This window comes from Hyperolius riggenbachi, chromosome 5, assembly GCF_040937935.1.
Source record: "Hyperolius riggenbachi isolate aHypRig1 chromosome 5, aHypRig1.pri, whole genome shotgun sequence".
NCBI classification, from domain to species: Eukaryota; Metazoa; Chordata; class Amphibia; order Anura; family Hyperoliidae; genus Hyperolius; species Hyperolius riggenbachi.
Window position 1 is genome coordinate 360,866,661 of NC_090650.1, and position 23,306 is coordinate 360,889,966.

Below are 23,306 nucleotides of genomic sequence, written 5' to 3' on the forward strand. Positions count from 1 at the left end.
AGAAGAGGTGACCAGAGAAGAAGATAGGAAAATATTGTTAGTAGAGATTGATCTGCATCATGTAGAGGCTTCCCACACCATCCTCTGGTGCACCGTTGGACCCCCCAGTGGAATACAACAAAATCTTGTTGGATTCCACGCTCCGCTTTAAGCATGTACACGGTTTTACTGCACCTGGCAGCAGCTGCGCAGTTAGCCTGAGTCATTAGTGCATAAAAACTGGCTGCACTTGTGCATGAAAAGGGGCATGGTCTCAATGTGCAGGAAAGTTCTGAGCTGTGGCGAAGGTCCAGAGGATGGCGTGGAGGATCCAGAGAATTCCCTTTCCTTAGGTAAGTATTGGATTTTTGACTTGAGGGTCAAAAAGAACACATGGAGGAAGCTAAAGTTATCCATATACCAATATTTATTTACTAATACATGCACATATAAACTTGATTAGTATTATCTATATATATATATAATAGACTAAGTGCCTCAACCTTCAAACAAGAAGAAGAAGTACTTTGCATTAGAAAATGTATGCGTGCTCAAACACCAAGTTTAAGGCCTCTTTTCCACGGACTGTTGAGCTGTGTGCTCAGCAAGCAGTTACCAGGCAGCAGTGAGCAGATACCAGGCAGCAACAAGCAGTTACCAGGCAGCAGCAAGCAGTTACCAAGCAGCAGTGAGCAGATACCAGGCAGCAACAAGCAGTTACCAGGCAGCAACAAGCAGTTACCAGGCAGCAGCAAGCAGTTACCAGGCAGCAGCAAGCAGTTACCAGGCAGCAGCAAGCAGTTACCAGGCAGCAGCAAGCAGTTACCAGGCAGCAGCAAGCAGTTACCAGGCAGCAGTGAGCAGTTACCAGGCAGCAGTGAGCAGTTGTGAGAGTTTGAGAGCCATTTCACTGCCTATTCACAGTCCATGGAAAAGAGGCCTTACCCTAGCAAGTCTGACATTGCAAATCTGGCCTAATTGGCTATTCATGAGGCAATGCTCATGCAAATGCATGCACAAACCAATACCACAAAGCAGTCACCCTGCTACATGCTACATTAGCACTATCCGGCTTAGTGCACACCAGAGCGGTTCGGCAGCGTTTTGCGATCCACTTGCGGCCGCGGATACGCTTGGGTAATGTATTTCAATGGGCTGGTGCACACCAGAGCGGGAGGCGCTTTGCTGAAACGCATACTCCCGAGGTGAGGCATTTTTTGGATTGCGGAGGCGTTTCTGCCTCCAATGTAAAGTATGGGAAAAACGCAAACCGCTCTGAAAAACGGCAGTTCAGAGCGGTTTTGCAGGCGTTTTTGTTACAGAAGCTGTTCAGTAACAGCTTTACTGTAACAATATATGAAATCTACTACACCAAAAACGCTTTACAAAACCGCAAAATGCTAGGTGAAATGCTACAGAAAAATAAGAAAAAGCGTTTCAAAATCTGCTAGCATTTTGCGGATCTGCTAGCAGTTTTTGGTGTGCTCCAGGCCTCCAGGAGCGCCACGGGGAGGATTCCCAATGCCCCCTTTTTATACAACTGGGGGGACCGCAGGGTCCCAGGCTCTCTCACTGCCTGGAAACCACAGCGGCACCCCGGAGGGGGAGGCTGGGTGGCGTGGACGACCCCCCCCCAAGTGTGGCCAGCGCCGGGGAGAGCCGTCTGCACCCACCTCCCAATATTAAAAACAGGCACTTCCCTTAATGTCCATTGCGTTCTGCTACATGCGCATTCATTTGGGGGCACCACATGAGAAAGGAGAGAAGCATGGGTCACCCCGAGCTTTAGAGCTCAGGGCTGGCTCACATACAGCACTCCAGAGGGGGGGGGGGGAGGACAGGCGCACTCACTCCAGGGTTCACACCACCGGAGCAAGCCATCCACCACCTGCCTCCAAAGGATACAAACTGCACAAAATGCTTTCCATGAGAAAATTAATGCGCATGTAGCAGAACCCAATGGACGTTAAGGTAAGTGGCTGTTTTTAATATTAGGAGGTGGGTGCGGACGGCTCTCCCCAGCGCTGGCCACGCATTGGCTGCGCCACCCAGCCTCCCACTCCGGGGTGCCGCTGTGGTTCCCAGGCAGCGAGAGAGCACTTTGCAGTATTGGTTTGTTGACCCTGCATAGTTTGGCATGCGAAAGCAAATGCATATTTGCATGAGCATTGCCTCATGAATAGCCAATTAGGCCGGATTTGCAAAGCCAGACTTGCTAGGGTTAAACTTGGTGTTTGAGCACGCATACATTTTCTCATGGAAAGCCTACTTCTTCTTGCTTCAAGGTTGAGGCACGTACTCTATTAGATAGATAGATGCGGCGTATGCTACGACGCGGGTTGGCTAGTTAATCTTAATTGTCTTAGAAACACAAAGATAGCAAACTTGAACTGAAAGTACATTTTTTTGGATACAGTAATTAACTGTATGTATATACATACATACAGTGGCTTGCAAAAGTATTCGGCCCCCTTGAAATTTTCCACATTTTGTCACATTACTGCCGCAAACCTGAATAAATTTTATTGGAATTCCACGTGAAAGACCAATACAAAGTGGTGTACACGTGAGAAGTGGAACGAAAATCATACATGATTCCAAACATTTTTTACGAATCAATAACTACAAAGTGGGGTGTGCGTAATTATTCAGCCCCCTTTGGTCTGAGTGCAGTCAGTTGCCCATAGACATTGCTTGATGAGTGCTAATGACTAAATATAGTGCACCTGTGTGTAATCTAATGTCAATACAAATACAGCTACTCTGTGACACCCTCAGAGGTTGTCTAAGAGAATCTTGGGAACAACACCACCATGAAGTCCAAAGACCACAGCAGACAGGTCAGGGATAAAGTTATTGAGAAATTTAAAGCAGGTTTAGGCTACAAAAATATTTCCAAAGCCTTGAACATCCCACGAAGCATTGTTCAAGCGATCATTCAGAAATGGAAGGAGTATGGCACAACTGTAAACCTACCAAGACAAGGCCGTCCACCTAGACTCACAGGCTGGACAAGGAGAGCGCTGATCAGAAATGCAGTCAAGAGGCCCATGGTGACTCTGGATGAGCTGCAGAGATCTACAGCTCAGGTGGGGGAATCTGTCAATAGGACAACTATTAGTCATGCACTGTACAAAGTTGGCCTTTATGGAAGAGTGGTAAGAAGAAAGCCATTGTTAACAGAAAAGCATAAGAAGTCCCATTTGCAGTTTGCCACAAGCCATGTGGGGGACACAGCAAACATGTGGAAGAAGGTGCTCTGGTCAGATGAGACCAAAATGGAACTTTTTGGTCAAAATGCAAAGCGCTATGTGTGGCGGAAAACTAACACTGCACATCACTCTGAACACACCATCCCCAGTGTCAAATATGGTGGTGGCAGCATCATGCTCTTGGGGTGCTTCTCTTCTGCAGGGACAGGGAAGCTGGTCAGAGTTGATGGCAAGATGGATGGAGCCAAATACAGGGCAGTCTTGGAAGAAAACCTCTTGGAGTCTGCAAAAGACTTGAGACTGAGGCTGAGGTTCACCTTCCAGTTGGACAACGACCCTAAACACAAAGCCAGGTCAACAATGGAATGGTTTAAAACAAAACATATCCATGTGTTATAATGGCCCAGTCAAAGTTCAGATCTAATTCCAATCGAGAATCTGTGGCAAGATCTGAAAACTGCTGTTCACAAATGCTGTCCATCTAATCTGACTGAGCTGGAGCTATTTTGTACAGAAGAATGGGCAAGGATTTCAGTCTCTAGATGTACAAAGCTGGTAGAGACATATTCTCAAAGACTGGCAGCTGTAATTGCAGCAAAAAGTGGTTCTACAAAGTATTGACTCAGGGGGCTGAATAATTATGCACACCCCATTTTGCAGTTATTGATTTGTAAGGCTCGTTACACACCAAAAGCGTGCAGGAGAACGGCTCCTGCACGCGTTGCGGCGTGTCGTCGGGAAACTCTGGTGCGACGCTGAGTAGCGGCGGTAGTAGTTAATTACCCCGAAGGGGAAACGGCGATTCCCGACGATAAAATGCGCCGGGATGCATCGTACCGCAACGTATCGAAACGCAGCGTCGGGTGTGAAAGGTAAAAGGAAAGTCTATGGACTTTCCTTTTACCTTGGTTAACGCAAAGTATAGACTTTGCGTTAAAACGCCAGAAGTGGGCTCTGGTGTGAAAGAGCCCGAAAAAAATTTTGGAATCATGTATGATTTTCGTTCCACTTCCCACATGTACACCACTTTGTATTGGTCTTTCACGTGGAATTCCAATAAAATTGATTCAGGTTTGTGGCAGTAATGTGACAAAATGTGGAAAACTTCAAGGGGGCCGAATACTTTTGCAAGCCACTGTACATATTCAGAACTTCCCTGCAGTCTCATGTTTTTATTTTAAATTTAAAGTGAATGTTAAGTGGGAAAAAAAATGATACCTATGGAAAGGAAAGATTCAGGGTCCTATAGTTCCTTCCCACTCCTCTCACAGTCCCTCTTGTTCCAGTGCTGTCACCCCCAATAGCGGCATCCAACCAATTGGTAGAATAAGGCCCTATGCTGCCGCAAGAGACTTCAGAAGTCTTTGGGAGCTGAGTGTTGGGAGGCTCCATATTGTGCCTGCGCTGGCACTCTTTCTCACATGCTCACGTATGCGTGGTATGAAGCCATCTGTAGAGCATAGCGGAGATGCCGCCGCAACAGGGAGCGGCATGGAGGTTATCTCCGCGTCTCAGCCGGCGGTTTCCGCCGCGCGGGTACATGATGGAGTTGTGGCTGGGACTATGGTAAATGCGGGGGAGGCCACCGCAGCGCTGAGCGGCATGGCGGCTGTCCCTGCATCTCAGCCAGCGGCCTCCGCCGCGCTGTTACATGATTGAACTTTGCCTGGTCCCTCAGTCGCACATAGACAGGACCTTTAAGCAAGCAGAAGGGGAATCAGCTGATCAGCAGGTCAGCTGACTCCAACACTGATCCTGATTGGCTGAGTGACTGGGGCGGCGTTAAGGAGCGCTCCTAGTATATATAGGAGATGCCTGTCAGTTGTTCCTCGTCTGCTGTTGCATATGCTACGTGTTAGCACTCAGACCCTTAGTCAGATCCGACAGTGTGCTAGAACCAGCAGGAGCTGGGGATCCACACTTAGCCAGATTCTGTTGATAGCTTAAAGTACTAATTGCATTGTATTATTTGTTGTGACCCTCTGCTAGCCTTCACTACTCTTCTGTCTTTTGATTCTGTGCCTTTGCCTATCTGATCTAGTTGCCGACTTAGCTTATACCTCACTCTGATTCCGTCTTCTGCCTTTGTACTGTATCTGTCCGTGTGTTGCCTAACCTGCTTGTCTGACTCTTCTGCCCTCACCAGGGAGCTTAGTCCTGGTGAGGGATTCTCAGTTTAGTAATCACCTGCTCCTCAGGTTGATTGCTGCAGTATAGTCTGAATCACCTGCTCCTCAGGTTGATAGCTGCAGTATAGTCTGAATCACCTGCTCCTCAGGTAGATAGCTGCAGTACAGTCTTAATCACCTGCTCCTCAGGTTGATAGCTTCAGTACAGTCTGAATTACCTGCTCCTCGGGTAGATAGCTGCAGTACAGTCTTAATCACCTGCTCCTCAGGTAGATAGCTGCAATACGGTCTTAATCACCTGCTCCTCAATTGACTAGCTACTACGGTACTGTCTGGATCTCCTGCCCCTCAGGTGATCACCTGCTGCAGTACAGTCTGAATCACTCGCTCCACGAGTGATCAGTATACATTGTCTTACTGTGCATCACCCGCTCCTCGGGTGAACCTATCACTAACTCATCTGTGTCTCCAGCCTGCTGGAGTACTGATTGCAGCATTCTTTAGAGATACCTCCTTCTACCAGCTCCTCTGGGATAGTGGGTATCTCTATCTATATTTACTGTTGTACCAAACACTTATCTTACACCTGGGTGTCCTGTGTCTTGCTATACTTGCATTATTGGTGATTCTGCAAATCACCACATAATCAGGTATAACATCTGTATTATTGGTGATACTGCAGATCACCAATAATCAGAAAATCTGTTATTGCTGACACCGATCGTTACACCATCCTTCTTTGGGAGCACTCGGCCTCCCGCAGACTTCAGAAGCCTTTCGCAGTTGCAGATTAAAACAGTGATGACAGTGCTGGAATGAGGGGATTGTGAGAGCAACAGGAAGGCTCCTTAAAGAGGAACTGTTGCGAAAATCCTAAAATTTAAAACACACACAAATAAGAATGACATTTCTTCCTGACTAAAATGAGCCATAAATTACTTTTCTCCTATGTTGCTATCACTTAGAGTAAGTAGTAGAAATCTGACATTACCGACAGATTTTGGACTAGCCCATCTTCTCATAGGGGGGTTCTAAGGGTTTTCTTTATTTTTAAAAGCACTTAGTGAATGGCAGTTGCTCTGTCCAACTGCCAAAACAGTGTTCAGCAAGCAGAGAGGCTGGCCAGCATTTTGTATAAATCCTTTTCAGGGAATGTGTTTATAAAGACTAAAGGCCATGCTGAGAATCCCCCATGAAGAGACAGACTAGCCCAAAACCTGTCGGTAATGTCAGATATCTACTACTTACTGTAAGCGACAGCGACATAGGAGAAAAGTAATTTATGGCACATTTTACTCAGGGAGAAATGTATTTGTTATTTGTATGTGTTTTAACCACTGCGCATCCAGACCTTTTTTCCCACTTAGGGACCAGAGCAGTTTTGACAGTATATTATGTCCTTATTTAATCAGAAATAACTTTATTCCTACTTATGACACATAAATGAAATATATATTGTTTTTTTTTTCCAAGTCAAACTAGGCTTTCATTGTATGCCATTTTTTCCCTCGGACGATTTTGTTTTCTATGAATTTTAATGGGAAAAGAAGGGGAAAAATTGAAAAAACATATTATTTCCGGTTTAAAAATAGAAAGTGCTTCTGTAGATAAAAAACACAAATTTTGTTTGGCTATTCTTACCGCTTATCACAAAACTTAGATTATGTTTCTTCCTGTCACAATTTATGATGAAGTTATTTGATTCTGAAATAGTGCTACAGAGTGTATTTTTCACTATGAACTGAGAAATTAAAAGTATTTTTAATGTTAAAAATCAATCTCATTAGCTCAGAAAACATATATTTCCATTCACCAATTAGTGATGCATCAGATAGTGCCAGAAATGTGCACAGAAGCAAACCCAATCCTGCACAGCAGTGCTTCTGCTACAAGAAGTTTATCTACTGACTTGTGGCTTAGATGAAGTCACAGAGAACGTAGATATACTGCAGTGGTGGATAAAGTGGTTAAATTTTAAGATTTTGGTGACAGTTCCTCTTTAGGATCCAAAGCCTTCCCTCTCCTTAGGTATGTTTGTTTGTTTTTCTCAATTTACATTGGCTTTAATGGGTTGCATCTGAACTCTGCAAATGCAAAATTTCAGTGTGAAGCTAAATCTGGATCATTCAGTTGCTAACAAAAATACCAGTAAATAATAAACATTTAAACTTTTCAGTTCTATTTTGCTATCAGTAGTGTTTGCATACCCAGATAAAACTAATTTACTTCCATTTACTCTTCAGGACAGACACTCTGCATTGGACTTGTTATTTGATTGATGTGCATACAAAAAACACTGCACTTTGGCATCGGTGCAGGGAGGTCTAAGGGCCTGTTTCCACTACACGCAGATTGGATGCAGAATGGATGCAGAAAAACTGACTCCAATGAATGCCTATGGGAAAATCTGCATCAGAAAAATCGCGTTTTGTGGAATCAGGCCAATAGACATTAATTGGAGTCAGTTTTTCTGCATTCATTCTGCATCCAATCTGCGTGTATTGGAAACAGGCCCTTAAGGTTAAGCATCAGTAGAGGGAGGTCTTAGGGTTAGGCATCGGTAGAGGGAGGTCTTAGGGTTAGGCACCACCAGGGGGGGTCTTAGGGTTATGCATCTGTAGAGGGAGGGTTCTGCATGAGAATAGGGTTAGATTAAGACATAGCAAAATATTGATAAAGATTATTAATATTTTACTATTTGAATTAAGTAGTAGAATATCAGTAATTTTATTCCAGGCCACATTTTTATGTGAACATATATCTTTGCTGAAATGATAAGACTGCATATGTTAAGAGTACATGAATTACTTATACAAAATACATAAAACAAAGCACTGTACAACATCTACAAACCTGGGGATATAAGAGTACAAAGAAGCTCAGTCCAAATGCCAGGATTAGGAAAAAGAAGAGTATGACAATTCGTACTAACGTTTTCATAATTTCCCAAAACATCACAATATAGATTCCATATGTTTCAAACCTGAAAAGATTAAACAAAAATGTATACATTTATGTACATCTGTATTGGTATTGTTTTTACACATTTAGTGCTTTTGACCTTTTTTGTTTGTTTGTTTGTTTTTATAAAGGAATAGCTATTGCTCATAGCTATGGACCTAGTACTTCACCCTAAGGACTACATAAAACCCCCCAAAAAACCCCAAATAAACAAAAACCCTTAAAGGAGGCCAGAAGCGAGAGGGATACAAAAGCTGCCATATTTATTTCATTTTAAACAATATAATTTACCTGGCTGTCCTGCCTCAGTTAAGCCATAGACCATGAAAGATCATGCATATTAGATTTTTCTGACAAGTCTGACAAGATCAGGTGTGTGATTCTGATTTTACTGCAGCCAAAGAAATCAGCAGAACTGCCAAGCAACTGAAATTGTTTAAAAGGGAGATACATATATCAGCTTTCCCTTTAACCACGTTACCACCCGCGGTACGGATTTCTCTGTCCCTTTTTGCACCCTTAAAAAACCAAGGGCCTCCCGCGCTAGCGCCGCTGTCCGCGCTCCCGCCACTTGTGCACACCGCCGCCCGCTAGCCCGGAGATCAATGAACAGGAAAATCCATCCCGTTCGTTGATGTAAGCCCCCGCAATGATCTGCTGCTTCTATGTGAAACAGCGCGATCATTGTGATTTTCCCAGCCTCATACTGCTTCCTGTAAGCATCCTTCCGGACGCTTACAGGTCGCATGAATACAAACTCACTGTGGCCATCTTGTGGCCAAATAGTAAAACTACACCCTAAAGCATTTTCCATATACAAATACATTAGTTTCACACAATAAATTAACTCATTACCTCACAATTCCCCAATTTTATTTTTTTTTTGTAATTAAAAAAAAAATACAATAAAAAAACATAAATAGTTACCTTAGGGACTGAACTTTTTAAATATTTATGTCAAGAGGGTATAACACTGTTACTTTATAAACTACGGGCTTGTAATTAGGGATGGATGCAAAACTGAAAAAAATGCACCTTTATTTCCAAATAAAATATTGGCGCCAAACATTGTGATAGGGACATAATTTAAATGGTTTTATAACTGGGACAAATAAGCAAATACATTTCATGGGTTTTAATTACAGTAGTATGCATTATTAAAAAACTATAATGGCCGAAAACTGAAAAATAATAATTTTTTCCCACATTTTTTCCTATTTTCCCATTAAAACACATTTAGAATATAATAATTCTTGGCATAATGTCCCACCTAAAGAAAGCCTAATTGGTGGCGAAAAAAACAAGATATAGTTCATTTCATTGCAATAAGTAATAATAAAGTTATAGACGAATGAATGGAAGGAGCGCTGAAAGGTGAACATTGCTCTGGTGTTCAAGGGGTAAAACCCCTCAGTGGTGAAGTGGTTAAGTCTTTTAAACATCTAGTTTAGATCCAATTTTAATACATATACTAATACATTACATGCCTGTTTGTACTTTTTCAATAAACATATTTAAAGTACCTGTTTGCCCTCTGGGAGCCGCTGTATCCAGAAGCTCCTTTTTAGTCAGGAAAGTGAGAGTTCCTTTCCCAGCACAAAGCAGATCACCTGACCTAGTACACAACCTCCCTCTGCTGAAGGAGATTAACTATTTGTGCCCTGCTCTTCAACTTTATAATTGTCTCAGCACCACATAGGAGTTGGGTAGGGACAGGTTCCAAAAGTAGAAGTGACCAGCACAGGATGGTTCAAAATGTCGATGCTTTCACTTGAATAAGAGTGGTTATAACGCTCAAAACGGCGACAGTGCATTGTGAGCAGACCAGGCTGCAGTGTGGACATAGCTTTATCCTGGAAGTGTGTCCTTCATTCACTGCATGCACCTGAGAGCTATGAGAGCTGTTTTTACATTCCGACCTGAAGTTGGATGTTTGGGCTGATGTTATTCACGCTGTGAAAGTGAATAAATTGACATTTTGATCCATCCTGTGCTGGTCACTTCTACTTTTGGAATCTACAAGTCTGTCAGAAGCCACGCAGACTAGACTGTGCACTACCAAGCCAAGTGAGGTGTGCTGTCTGAGGAGAACACTGTGGGTAGGAAGTTAGAACAGGTCTATGCTCACAGTGAAAGAATGGCTAGTACCGCCTCCTCCTTGATTACGGTATTTCCTGTAGCTGATAATGGGCTACTGAAAGGAATGGGACAATTCACAGACTGGTATTCTCAGTCTAACCAAGCTGCATCTGACATTCACTCAGGACACTAATTGTGCAATTCCAGCAAGCCAGAAAGCTTTTCTTGTATGTTGTGCCAGCCTTATTTTCCCTATGCAACAATGTAAACGACCTTGTAAATCTATACATACATTTACACTTTCACCAAGCTTTGCAGAGGCTTCATCAAACACTCAGTGTATGCTTATGAAACAGCCAATGCCTGGGAACTAGTGACATTGGCCTGAGGAGTCTTCTTCACAGTGGCCAATCAAAAATCCCTTTCCCAACCAATGAAAAGAAGAGCTACAGTATGTAAGGCAAATAAGTATTTCTGAAACTGTATTTTGCTAGTCAAACTTCTTTAACTTAGAGGGGAGAAATCCCCTTGTTTGTAGCTGTGTAGTTAAGGTAAGAGCAGTCAGAACATCAATAAAGTCCTTTGGGTGCCTGATAGCAGCTGCAATTATTTGTTATAGAAAAACTCTCTCTCGCACGCGCGCGCACACACACACACACACACTAATTTGTTTAACTACCTGCCGACCACCCCACATCAATGGGCATCAAGTCCTAGGGCTCTGTTTTGCAGGAGATCGCGCGCAGGCTGTGTGCGCATCTCCTGCTTGGTGGGCGGAGCGATCTGCAGCAGCGCTATACTGGGGACAGCCGCGTGACACGGCTGTCCCCCTGGGGCACCAGAGAGCGATGAAGCTGAAGCCTATGACAGCCAATCGCTGTGATTGGCTGGCGGGGGGTGGGAGGGATGGTAAAAAAAAAAACATTTATTTAATAAAAAAAATAACAATAAATATTTATATAAAAAACCAACAACTGGGGGGAATCACTTTTGTGCTATGTTGTGAAGCCCTGCAGCTTGGCCTTAAAGCTGTAGTGGCCAATTTACTGAAAATTGCCCTGGTCTTTAGGGGGGTTTAACACTGCAGTCTTCAAGAGGTTAAGAAAAACAGTCGCACTTATTTACAAAAACTTTCTATCCTTTCTTGCAACCATAAAACCTTACACTGTTTATTTATAGGACTAAAGAGTGTTTATCTACCTGCTCCTTTACTTAGCTGCCTTCCACTAAGTCTGCATACAGTATTAGGTACATTTCTGGCACCATGGCATTGTTCTTATTGTAATGAATCATTTTATGATTATGAATTGTATGTGTAGTACAGCTAAGACTTTAGTAGCAAAGAAAAGGACCTAATATTGTTTATCTATGAAAAAGAGCTTCTCTGAGCTCTTTGACCCAACTTGGGTCAAAGACAGTCCTATTTTCTGAAGCCCTTAAACAACAAAGAAACAGTGATAGACAGGTTGAGACAAGGTTTTACTGCAGGAAAGTTCAAAGGGTCATTAGCTCTGCTCTGGTTTATAGTTTAAAATACAGAGTGTGGTTTGTAAACTGCAAATATGACAGTGTGATAAGAGTGAGGTACACCTACAGAAATGCTGAAAAGGTATTTTTTTCTTTTACAACAGTGGGACTGATTATAGCATGGTTACCCACTTAGCACTTACTGTTACAGACATACAGGAAAGGGCAGTCTCAGTGAACATATGACTTATAGAGATAAGAATTCACAATAAAATGCTTTCAATGTATGGCTGTATGACAAAAAGTTTACCTTTGAAGATATATCAGAAAGTTAACCCAGTACGTAAACACCGCAACAGCTCCAGCTTGCCATTGCCAGTAGGATAAGGAAAGAGTTGGCTTACACACGCTTGACACAAATATAATGCTTGATATCTGGATTGCCCAGTCTATAAGATTGCTGCTGTCCAACAGATACTGAAGTTTCTAAAGCGCAATGACATATAGAACATGCATAAGTGATATAGTTTATTACCTTAATTTAAAAAATGCAAAAACTGTTAGGCCCAGCGCTCAAAATGGAGAACAGCGTGTTATATATAGCTGATTAGAGCTCGTTGCCCCCCGAGTTCAAAAACAGCAAGAAACAGGTATTAGCAGCACCTCTTTAGTGAAAAGTAGCTCTTTTATTAAACATGCAATTAAAATCACATGTGAGGAATGCAACTTGAAGAAGAAGCATGTTGCTTCGAAACAGCGGGCTGTGGTTGCCTTCGGCCTATTCCTGACATGTGATTGTAATTGCATGTTTAATAAAAGAGCTACTTTTCACTAAAGCTTTGCTGCTGATACCTGTTTATTACCTTAATTTATTCATTTGTATTGATATACTGTAGGTCCACTAGTTACGGCATATCGCACTTTCAAATGTAATTACAAATGCAGATGTCATTGTAAAGAAAACCTGGAGTGAGAGTAATATGACAGGTGCTTTAAAGTAGGGCAAAATTCTATATTTTCTAAAAAATAAAATAAGAAATGAAAAATTACCTAATTTCTACTATCCTGTAGTTCAGGGGTGCCCACACTTTTTTGGCTCGCGAGCATCTTTAAAATTCGCAGAGGCCAGGAGATCTACCGACATTTCAAATGCACTCCCCCCCCCCCCCCCCCGGAAAAGTAGTTAGGTATAGGTCCCTTTAGTATAGGTTAGTAAATGTGCCGCAGTACAGGTTAGCTGGGCATATGTCCCTGTAGTATAGGTTAGCTGGGCATATGTGCCTGTAGTATAGGTTAGTTGGGGATATGTGCCTGTAGTATAGGTTAGTTGGGGGTATGTCCCTGCAGTATAGATTAGCTGGGCATATGTCCCTGTAGTATAGGTTAGCTGGGCATATGTGCCTTTAGTATAGGTTAGCTGGGAATATGTGCCTGTAGTATAGGTTAGGTGGGCATATGTGCCCGTAGTATAGGTTAGCTGGGCATATGTGCCTGTAGTATAGGTTAGGTGGGCATATGTGCCCGTAGTATAGGTTAGCTGGGCATATGTGCTTGTAGTATAGGTTAGGTGGGCATATGTGCCCGTAGTATAGGTTAGCTGGGCATATGTGCCTGTAGTATAGGTTAGCTGGGCACACGTTATCACTTACCTCCAGCTCCAGCGGTGGCGTCCTGGTCTCCACTCCCAATTCGGCGGCTGAGGGATGCTGCTGGAGTAGGTTACGGCGGGCGGCACGAGTGGAGGCGGAAGTATTGTTTCCAACGTCGCCCCCAGCCATGACACTGCATCATGACAGAGCCGCCCCTGGCCTCTCAGCCACGCCTCCCTCCTCCCCGCGAGATCAGCGGCCAGCAGTAGAATCTGATAGCTGCTGGCCGCAAAAGTCAATGGGACGCGGCCATGAGGCCACGATCTACCAATCAGGCGGTCGCGATCTACCGGTAGATCGAGATCGACCTATTGGGCAGCCCTGCTGTAGTTTATAGTGTTCACTTTCAGACTTTGGAGAAATGTGTTATGAAAAACATATATATATATATATATTTATGCTTGTCTCCATCCTTACTGTTTCTCTGTGATGATGACATCACTTCTGCCCTTTTCTCCTTTTTTTTCAGCTCAACTCAGTGTTAATTCTCCCTCCCTACTGCCACAACGTAACAAATTCCTTTCACTCTAAACTGAGAGCAGTCTACTCTAATCTGACGGCAGAGTGAGCCATTGGAGGGGGGGGGGGGGGGGAATTTCCTCACAGTGCATCTGTTAATCCTGTGTGTGAGAAAGTCCTGTGTCTCGGACTAAAGTGTCTAAAGAAAGCAGATGAAATGTAACTTGATATAATCATTTGCAATTGTCTGTGACACCACAGCTTTTCATACTTTTTTTTGTTTTCAGAGAAAAATACTCTTTAGTTTGATATGCAAAGAAACAACACTGTCTGTGCATTGAAGCAGACACCCCTTTTGAGAATGATTTGCCCAGTAGAGCTAAATCCTACACGCAATGAATTAAAGCTTTTGCCTCTGATATTTAACATAAAAAGTAGGAAAATGTTTACACAGCTACTTAGACATTATTTGTACATTGTAATTTTAGAACATTTGGTCCTTTAATACTGTAGCTAAGAAAAAACACAACTTCCCACAATCTCCCTGGCACTGCACAGTTCCTAAAAGTTAGGTTAGGCACCCAGACCAGGGAAAAAGAAAAAAAATGGGGACATATAGGGACCTATTATAGGGGGAAAAAAGTGGTTTACGTATGTATTTGGAGCACAGACAAGTTTTTGGCAATTTTTATTTTTGGATGTTACATACCCCTTTAAAGGCAACCCAGCACGACAGATTTTTTTTTTTTTATGAACCTTACCATAAGGGAGGTTTTTAAATGTGCGCCATGGGGGGGGGGGGGGGGGAGGGAATGGGGGAGGTTGGCGTAAGCATCATCGCCTACAGGATGCTGCACCTCTGGTACCCCCCCCCCCCCCCCCCCCCATTCATATGGGATGAACCATGGACTTAACCAGGGACATAACCAGTCTTTGCAGTGCAATTACAACTGAATGATGACATGGCAGTAGCAGGCTGCTCTCTGGCCCCAGTGATGCTTAATGGAGTCTAGGGAAACCTGTACATTCATATGCACTATTTTCTTATTCACTTTAATGGAGCCATGACTTGTACAGCTATTGTAGCCATGGCTCAAAAAGCATGATACTCCCCCCACCTCCACCTTCAGCATCCACTGCCACTTGCCTAGTGCAACGTACAATCCCTCCCCTTAGTAAAGCACCTCATGGTGCCCTTGATGACAGCTGCATCAAGGATCCCAGTATGGCAAAGTAAAATGCAGTTTGTATATTTTTTAGTGCTAAATAAAATAACCTAGGAGAGTAACTGCATGTTTTTCACTTCTTGCACATATACTGTACTTACATTCTGATACATCTGCACAAGTTCCTTCATGATTCCAAAAATGCTCATAAACATAACCATGCCCATACAAGAGCGTATGAAGTACGTATCCTGAAAAGAGGGACATATACAGAGCAATTACAATACACACAATCATTACTGCAGGCACTGAATCTCAATGCTTAAAAAAGGGCTGCAAAATGCATCAAAGGAACAATAAGGCATAGGGGGAAAGCTCCCTTGGTGTCCTTCCAGTTCCCTCCATTGGTCCACTACCAGCACCAGTAAAGTCTGCGACCCAAGCTGGATTGTGCACTGCAGGGCATGTGTAAACTCAATGATTCTTTGATGAGCTCTCAGGGCTCAGATCTTGTGCAATTCATCAAGCCTCGGAATTGCGCATGCCGCTCGATCAGCGCATGCACCTTGGTGTGCTACCGACTTGTGAACTTCACTGGTGTTGGCAACATATCAACGTGAAGAACCAGGAGGATGCTGAGGGACCTTAAAGACTACGGGGAACTGGAAGAAGCCCCAGGTAACTAAAGGCCAACTCCCCCTAATTGCCTTGGATATCCTGTGTGAAGATGTGCCCTATCAGTTACTGCAAGAATAACTTGCTCTCAATTAAAGCACAGCTAAAGTGAGAGGGATATGGAAGCTGGCATATATATATTTCCTTTAAACAATGGAGATGCCTGACTGTGCTGCTAATCCTCTGCCTCTAATGCTTATAGCCATAGACCCCGATCAAGTATGCAGATCAGACATTTCTGACTGCAGTTTGACTAGATTAGCCACATGCTTGTTTCAGTAGCATGATTCAAACTCTATTGATGCCAGAAATATCAGCAGGATAGCTAGGCAATTGGTATCGTTTGACAGGAAATATTTATATATGGTAGCCTCCACATCCCTCTCACTCTGGGCTGTTATTTTTGATAACCTTTAAAGATCCTACTTGTAAGAATTCTATGGTGATTATTCAGCTTGTAACACACCTGGAATAACCATGTATCCAGGGATGGTCACAGGGGAAAACAGTATACCTGATTTGTATGACCATGTTTGTCCAATGACTCAGAAAGCAATAGAAATAGAGGATCGGTAGTATCGTTAGGCAAGAAGCATTTTATAAAAAGTGCCATGGAAGAGTGGTAAGTAGACTACATAGAGGGTTGCCTTATCTTTACTATAGATTTTCCATTGGGAGCTTATATGTGCTTTAGATACATGTATTCTTAACATAGATTCTTTGTCCATGTTTGGCTGTTGTAATGTCCATGTGTGAGTAATGTTAAAGGGGAACTTCAGCCTAAACAAACATATTGTCATTAAGTTACATTAGTTATGTTAATTAAAATAGAAAGGTAATATAATCTCTTACCCACCCTGTTTTAAAAGAACAGGCAAATGTTTGATTTCATGAGAGCAGCCATCTTTTTGGTTAAAAGGAGGTGTCAGGGAGCATGAGACACAGTTCCAACTCTCCTGTGTGCTGATCACCACTCCCAGTTGCTAGGTAACGTGAACAACAACATAGGAAATCCCATCATGCTTTGCACAGCATCAGGGAAAAAAAAGCCCGGGCAGTTTTCTTTGATGTGTGGAGCTTAGCTAAAAATGCAGCTAAAAATGATGCTTTGGTAAGAAAAACAAAGTTCTGATGCTGTGAAACTGTTAAAGAAACACCAAGCCTTTTCAGTTCTGCTGAATAGATTTTTAGTCGGGAGGTTCACTTTAATGTGTTGCCCAATGATGTGTATAGGTGGAATATTAGCAATGATCTGTTAACAATGTTCAACGATTGGCTTTGCAACAGTAGTCTCATTAGGTTTTTTCTGGCCCAGTTTGCCATCATTTCCTATTCATAAGCAAAGCTCTTGTGCTACCTAATACCTAACCCTATCACCTCCCTTCTTCTCCATTGTAACCTAATGTGCTAAAATGAATTTCTTCCTGATGCTTAACCACCTCCTCACACAAACCAATTGATCCTAGCCCCCTCACCCTGACTATTAATTATTCCTACAACTTTGTGCCGTCACACTAAAACTCCTAATACTACTCCTAACTTCAACCTCTAATTGTCCTGTAAATCCGAAATCTGGTGTTTGGCTGTATAATAGCTGAGCCCTTGGCAGGGCCGTATCTATTAAGATGCACCCATGGGCCGGTGCCATGGGCGGGTCCTCGGGGGGGGGGGGGGCGGCCACCTATAGTTCATTTTTATTTATTTATTTATTTTTTTTTATTTTTTTTTATTCATAAAAAAAAATATTTTTTTTTTGTTGGGCGGGGGGGCATGGGGGGGAGCGGCGGAGAGCGCACTTACAGATAAGGGGAGCTCGCTCACCCCCGCCCTCCAGCAGAGTGGCAGCGGCCGGCCAGGGCATGATCCTTAACTCTGCATGCCGCCGCCTGGTCTAGTGACGTCACTAGACCAGGCGGCGGCATGCAGAGTTAAGGATCACGTCCTGGGTCTAGCCAACAGCTGCCGCTCTGCTGGAGGGCGGGAGCGAGTCGGGAAAAGCCGGGAGACACGCGAAGGAGCCGCTGGCAACTGCAGCCCAGCTACCCAGCCAGGAGCCAGCTCGCCCAGCCAGGTAGGTACCCAGCCAGCCCGCATGCCCAGCCAGGTACCCAGCCAGCCTGCATGCCCAGCCAGGTACCCAGCCAGCCCGCATGCCCAGCCAGGTACCCAGCCAGCCCGCATGCCCAGCCAGGTACCCAGCCAGCATGCCCAGCCAGGTACCCAGCCAGCCAGCATGCCCAGCCAGGTACCCAGCATGCCCGGCCAGGTACCCAGCCAGCCAGCATGCCCAGCCAGGTACCCAGCCAGCCAGCATGCCCAGCCAGGGACCCAGCCAGCCCGCATGCCCAGCCAGGTACCCAGCCAGCCCGCATGCCCAGCCAGGTACCCAGCCAGCCTGCATGCCCAGCCAGGTACCCAGCCAGCCCGCATGCCCAGCCAGGTACCCAGTCAGCATGCCTAGCCAGGTACCCAGCCAGCCCGCATGCCCAGCCAGGTACCCATCCAGCCCGCTGCCCAGCCAGGTACCCAGCCAGCCCGCTGCCCAGCCAGGTACCCAGCCAGCCCGCTGCCCAGCCAGGTACCCAGCCAACACGCTGCCCAGCCAGCCCGCATGCCCAGCCAGGTACCCAGCCAGCCCGCATGCCCAGCCAGGTACCCAGCCAGCCCGCATGCCCAGCCAGGTACCCAGCCAGCCCGCATGCCCAGCCAGGTACCCAGCCAGCCCGCATGCCCAGCCAGGTACCCAGCCAGCCCGCATGCTCAGCCAGGTACCCAGCCAGCCAGCATGCCAAGCCAGGGACCCAGCCGGCCAGCATGCCCAGCCAGGTACCTAGCCGGCCAGCATGCCCAGCCAGGGACCCAGCCGGCCCGCATGCCCAGCCAGGTACCCAGCCGGCCCGCATGCCCAGCCAGCCCGCATGCCCAGCCAGCCCGCATGCTCAGCCAGGTACCCAGCCAGCTCGCATGCTCAGCCAGGTACCCAGCCAGCCCGCATGCCCAGCCAGGTACCCAGTCAGCCTGCATGCCCAGCCAGGTACCCAGCCAGCCAGCATGCCCAGCCAGGTACCCAGCCAGCCCGCATGCCCAGCTAGGTACCCAGCCAGCCCGCATGCCCAGCCAGGTACCCAGCCAGCCCACTGCCCAGCCAGGTACCCAGCCCACTGACCGCTCGCTTAGCCAGGCAGTGGCTGGAAAGTGTAATGGTTAAGGGCTCTGCCTCTGACACAGCAGACCTGGGTTCAAATCTCGGCTCTGCCTGTTCAGTAAGCCAGCACCTATTCAGTAAGAAGTTTCTTGGGCAAGTCTCCTTAACACTGCTACTGCCTACTGAGTGTGCTCTAGTGGCTGCCTCGCAAGTGCTTTGAGTCCAACAGGAGAAAGGCGCTATACAAATACTTCGACGTACTTCCATCCCAGGCTCCCGTGCGCCGCCTACGTGTGACGCTTCCTGACCTATCAGAACAGGAGTTTACCGGCGGCGAATTACGTTTACCGGCGAGTGCGCACGTAACGGCTCTAGACAGCACCTAACAAGGTAATCCTCTATTTATTTGCCCAGTAGCTCAGTCTCCAGTGTTCCCTGACGACGGCAGAAAGCCGAAACCGGTCGGAACTGGAGACTGGGCAAATCTATTGATTCCGTGAGATCTTTAATTGTGTATTGGTATACACTATACGCTTGTTTTTACCAAGGGTCCCTGTCAAAAGGACCCTTAAAGTAAGCTATTGTATATGTGCTACTTTGTTGAATTTTATTAAATTGTGATGTTTTAATGACAGTGAGTGACCTTTTAATGAATTCGTCTTTGGTGATGGTCACTGTCTGAATATTCACACTGTGGTGGAACTGCAGATACCTTGGTGTGTCCCTAGCGCTGTGGAGTTCTTTGCTTCGATTTCTGTGATACCTACTGTGGATGTGGTTTCCTCCTGAGCGGCTGGTGAAAGATATTTTTTTGGAGCAGCGCCTGTATTACATTCTAAAAACGTGGCTATACAAATACTGCAATTAATTACTCAGCCAGCCCACTGCTTGCTCACCCAGCTACCCAGCCAGCCCACTACCCGCTCACCCAGCCAGGTACTCAGCCAGCCCACTGGTGTTATGCTGCTCACTGTGTGATTTGCTGCTGAAATGCTGCCCACATTGTGATTATTTTCTGGTGAAATGTTGCCCACATTGCAATTATTCTCTGCTGAAATGTTGCACTCATTGCGATTATTTTCTGGTGAAATGTTGCCCACATTGCGATTATTTTCTGGTGAAATGTTGCCCACATTGCGATTATTCTCTGCTGAAATGTTGCACTCATTGCGTTTATTTTCTGGTGAAATGTTGCCCACATTGCGATTATTTTATGGTGAAATGTTGCCCACATTGCGATTATTCTTTGCTGAAATGTTGCACTCATTGCGATTATTTTCTGGTGAAATGTTGCCCACATTGCGATTATTCTTTGCTGAAATGTTGCACTCATTGTGATTATTCTTTGCTGAAATGTTGCCCACATTGCGATTATTTTCTGGTGAAATGTTGCCCACATTGCGATTATTTTCTGGTGAAATGTTGCCCACATTGCGATTATTCTTTGCTGAAATGTTGCACTCGTGATTATTCTCTGCTGAAATGCTGCACACATTGCGATTATTTTATGGTGAAACGCTGCCCCATTATGATTATTTGGCACCTATGGGGGGGGCATCCAAATTCTCGCAAGGGGGCCCAGTGATTTCTAGTTACGCCCCTGACTACTACCTAAACTGGGGATAGCTATAGACCTGGATATCTATACTGGGGACACCTATAGTATGTCTACATTTGGACACCTATAGACCTGGTTACTGTACTTATACTAATTATTTATATAGCGCCAACATATTACGCAGCGCTGTACAGAGTATGTATTGGTTTGTCACATAACTGTCCCACAGAGGGGCTCACAATCTAATCCCTACCATAGTCATATGTCTATGTATGTATCGTAGTCTAGGGCCAATTTTTAGGGGAAGCCAATTAACATTATACTTATCTGTATCGTATGTTGTTGAGATGTGGGAGGAAACCAGAGTGTCTTAAGGAAACCCACACAGACAAAGGGAGAACATACAAACTCCTTGCAGATGTTGACCTGGCTAGGATTCGAACCAGGAACCCAGCGCTGCAAGGCGAGAGTGCTAACCACTACGCCATCATGCTGCCATACCACTGTACTATATTGTACTTACATCTTCAGCAGTACTTCACGGAGTACGTAGTCATGTCACTGACTATCCTCTGAGGAGCTTACAATCTAATTCTCCCGTAGTCTAATGTCCTACCATATTATTATGTATTTATATAGCACTGGCATCTTCTGCAGCACTTTGCAGAGAACATAGTCATGTTACTGACTTTTCTCAGGGGAGCTCACACTCTAATACCTACCACTTTTTTGTACGAGAGAACACTGGCTAATGTGTGTGGGTTTTTTTTTTTTGGGGGGTGGGGGGGAAACATTTCCTACTTGCTTTTTTAAGGTCACGTTACTTATACCCAGGGAGAAACCATGGTCCCACTGACTTTGGGCTGCACTCTTACTAGGATATTTTAATTGGCTACACCCACTGTGTTATGGACACGCCCACTGCATTCTGTGGCCACGCTCATTTTTCGTCGTTGGGGTGCCTAGGGGAGCCCAAACCCTAAATACAGCCCTGGCCCTTGGGCCTGTTAAGCCTGAAAAGCAATACCTGGAGCCGCTGCAATTTCATCTATGTAATAGCCAATCAGTTAATAGCATAACTAAATAAAGGGCGTCCGGGGCCTAATTTATATATGGCCACTAAAAAGAACTGATTGTGCCCATGTACGTTTTCCTGTTCTATTTGAAACACTCAACTCATATTGAAAGCACTCAACAGTGTTTCTACAGTAGCTAACCTGGTAAAGCAGCCCGGGGTAGACGAGGGGATATTTTTCACCCTAGATAATCCTTTGAACAGAATATTTAAAACATAAACATATGGATCAATTTCCAAAATACCTGTAATTGTAATGGATCTGGCAACGTTGAACTGGTTGCGTTAGATGAATTATGTTCCGGCACCACGGCATTCATTATCAGCAGAGTGAGCGGAATAAGCCCCAGTGAGTATATTGCAAGATTAATGAGATGTGCCTTAAATCCGTATGCTCTCCTAAAATACAAACAAAACAAAACAGCTGATCTATGGCACAAAGGAAAGAAACACATGTTTTCCCTGTACCACTTCATCTTATATTAATTACAACATGGATTTTTAACCACTTGAGGACTACAGTGTTAAACCCCCCTAGTGACCAGGACATTTTTTGCATACTAGGTCACTGCAGCTTTAAGGCCAAGCTGCAGGGCCGCAGAACTCAGCACACAAGTGACCCCCCCCCCCCCCCCCCCCCCCCACACACACACACACACCTTTTCTTCCCACCAACAGAGCTTTCTGTTGGTGCGGTCTGATCGACCCCAGATGTTTGTTTTTTAATAAATATTTTTGTTATTTTTTTTCTAATAAATATAACTATTTTTTTTATTTTTACTGTCCCCCCTCCCTCTATCCCCCCGCCAGCCAATCAGCGTGATCAGCTGTCATAGGCTTCAGCCTATGACAGCCGATCACTCCCCAGCCTATGGAACGGTGGTTTCGCCATCTAACAGTCTCCCGAGCAGCGATCGCCACTGGGAGACTGAAGGCGGGGCGGAGCTCCGCCTCCCAAGCAGAGATGCGTGTGCATCCACGCACGTGATCTCCTGCAGTAGCCGGACCTGGACTTGACGCCGGATAAGAGGGGGCTGCCGCCACGGTCACGCCCATTGGCGTGAGGCAGTTGTTAGGTAGTGAAACAGAAATGGGCTTAGTGAAGTAGTTTGGAGATGCCACCTAAAATATTAATGTCACCAAAGTTATGTCATGAATTATCTCCCCCTACATATTGGACACACACACACACACACACACACACACACGCACACACACACACACACACACACGCACGCACGCGCACACACACACACACACACACACACACAACATAAGTTGACCTCCTCTATAAGTCTACTCAGCAAAGTTAATGTCAGCACTTGGGGACCAGGAGGGTTTAATGGCTGCACTGCATACAGTATTGCAGCCAATAACTCCCCCCAGGTCCCCAAGTGTAGCCATCATCCATTCATCAAGCAATGCAGCACAGTATCTTTCCCCCTGCCATTGCCCTGTTAATTGCTGTGGCCAGAACATTCAGACCTGTGTTTTCTTGGCATTGCCTTTATCAAGAAAGTGTCACCTACCACTGTGTAAATTGATGCAAATGGCAATGTCACTAATAGTTAACACATAACTCAGTGTGCTCAGGGTTGCAGCCATTAGTGGGTATTGGCGGAGCTGTGTTAGAAACTTCAATCAAGATCTTATGGGATACTGGCTTGGGACGAAGATATTAGTGTGGTATCAATCATTAAAAATTGCCACTGATCCCTGTACACTGTTTTCTCAAAATGAGAACGACAGAGG

At 45.0% G+C, this 23,306-nt stretch overlaps 1 protein-coding gene across 1 annotated transcript in view; it reads right to left on the bottom strand.

Annotated features, from left to right (window-relative positions):
- TRPA1 (transient receptor potential cation channel subfamily A member 1) overlaps positions 1-23,306 on the bottom strand; it is a 209,880-nt gene that overhangs the window by 16,587 nt on the left and 169,987 nt on the right. The window contains exons 21-24 of the mRNA XM_068234825.1: positions 21,800-21,953; positions 15,263-15,352; positions 12,138-12,313; positions 8,174-8,303 (exon numbers count right to left, since the gene is read on the bottom strand). Of these exons, the coding sequence (XP_068090926.1) occupies positions 8,174-8,303; positions 12,138-12,313; positions 15,263-15,352; positions 21,800-21,953 (550 nt within the window). The remainder of the gene's footprint in view (positions 1-8,173; positions 8,304-12,137; positions 12,314-15,262; positions 15,353-21,799; positions 21,954-23,306) is intronic.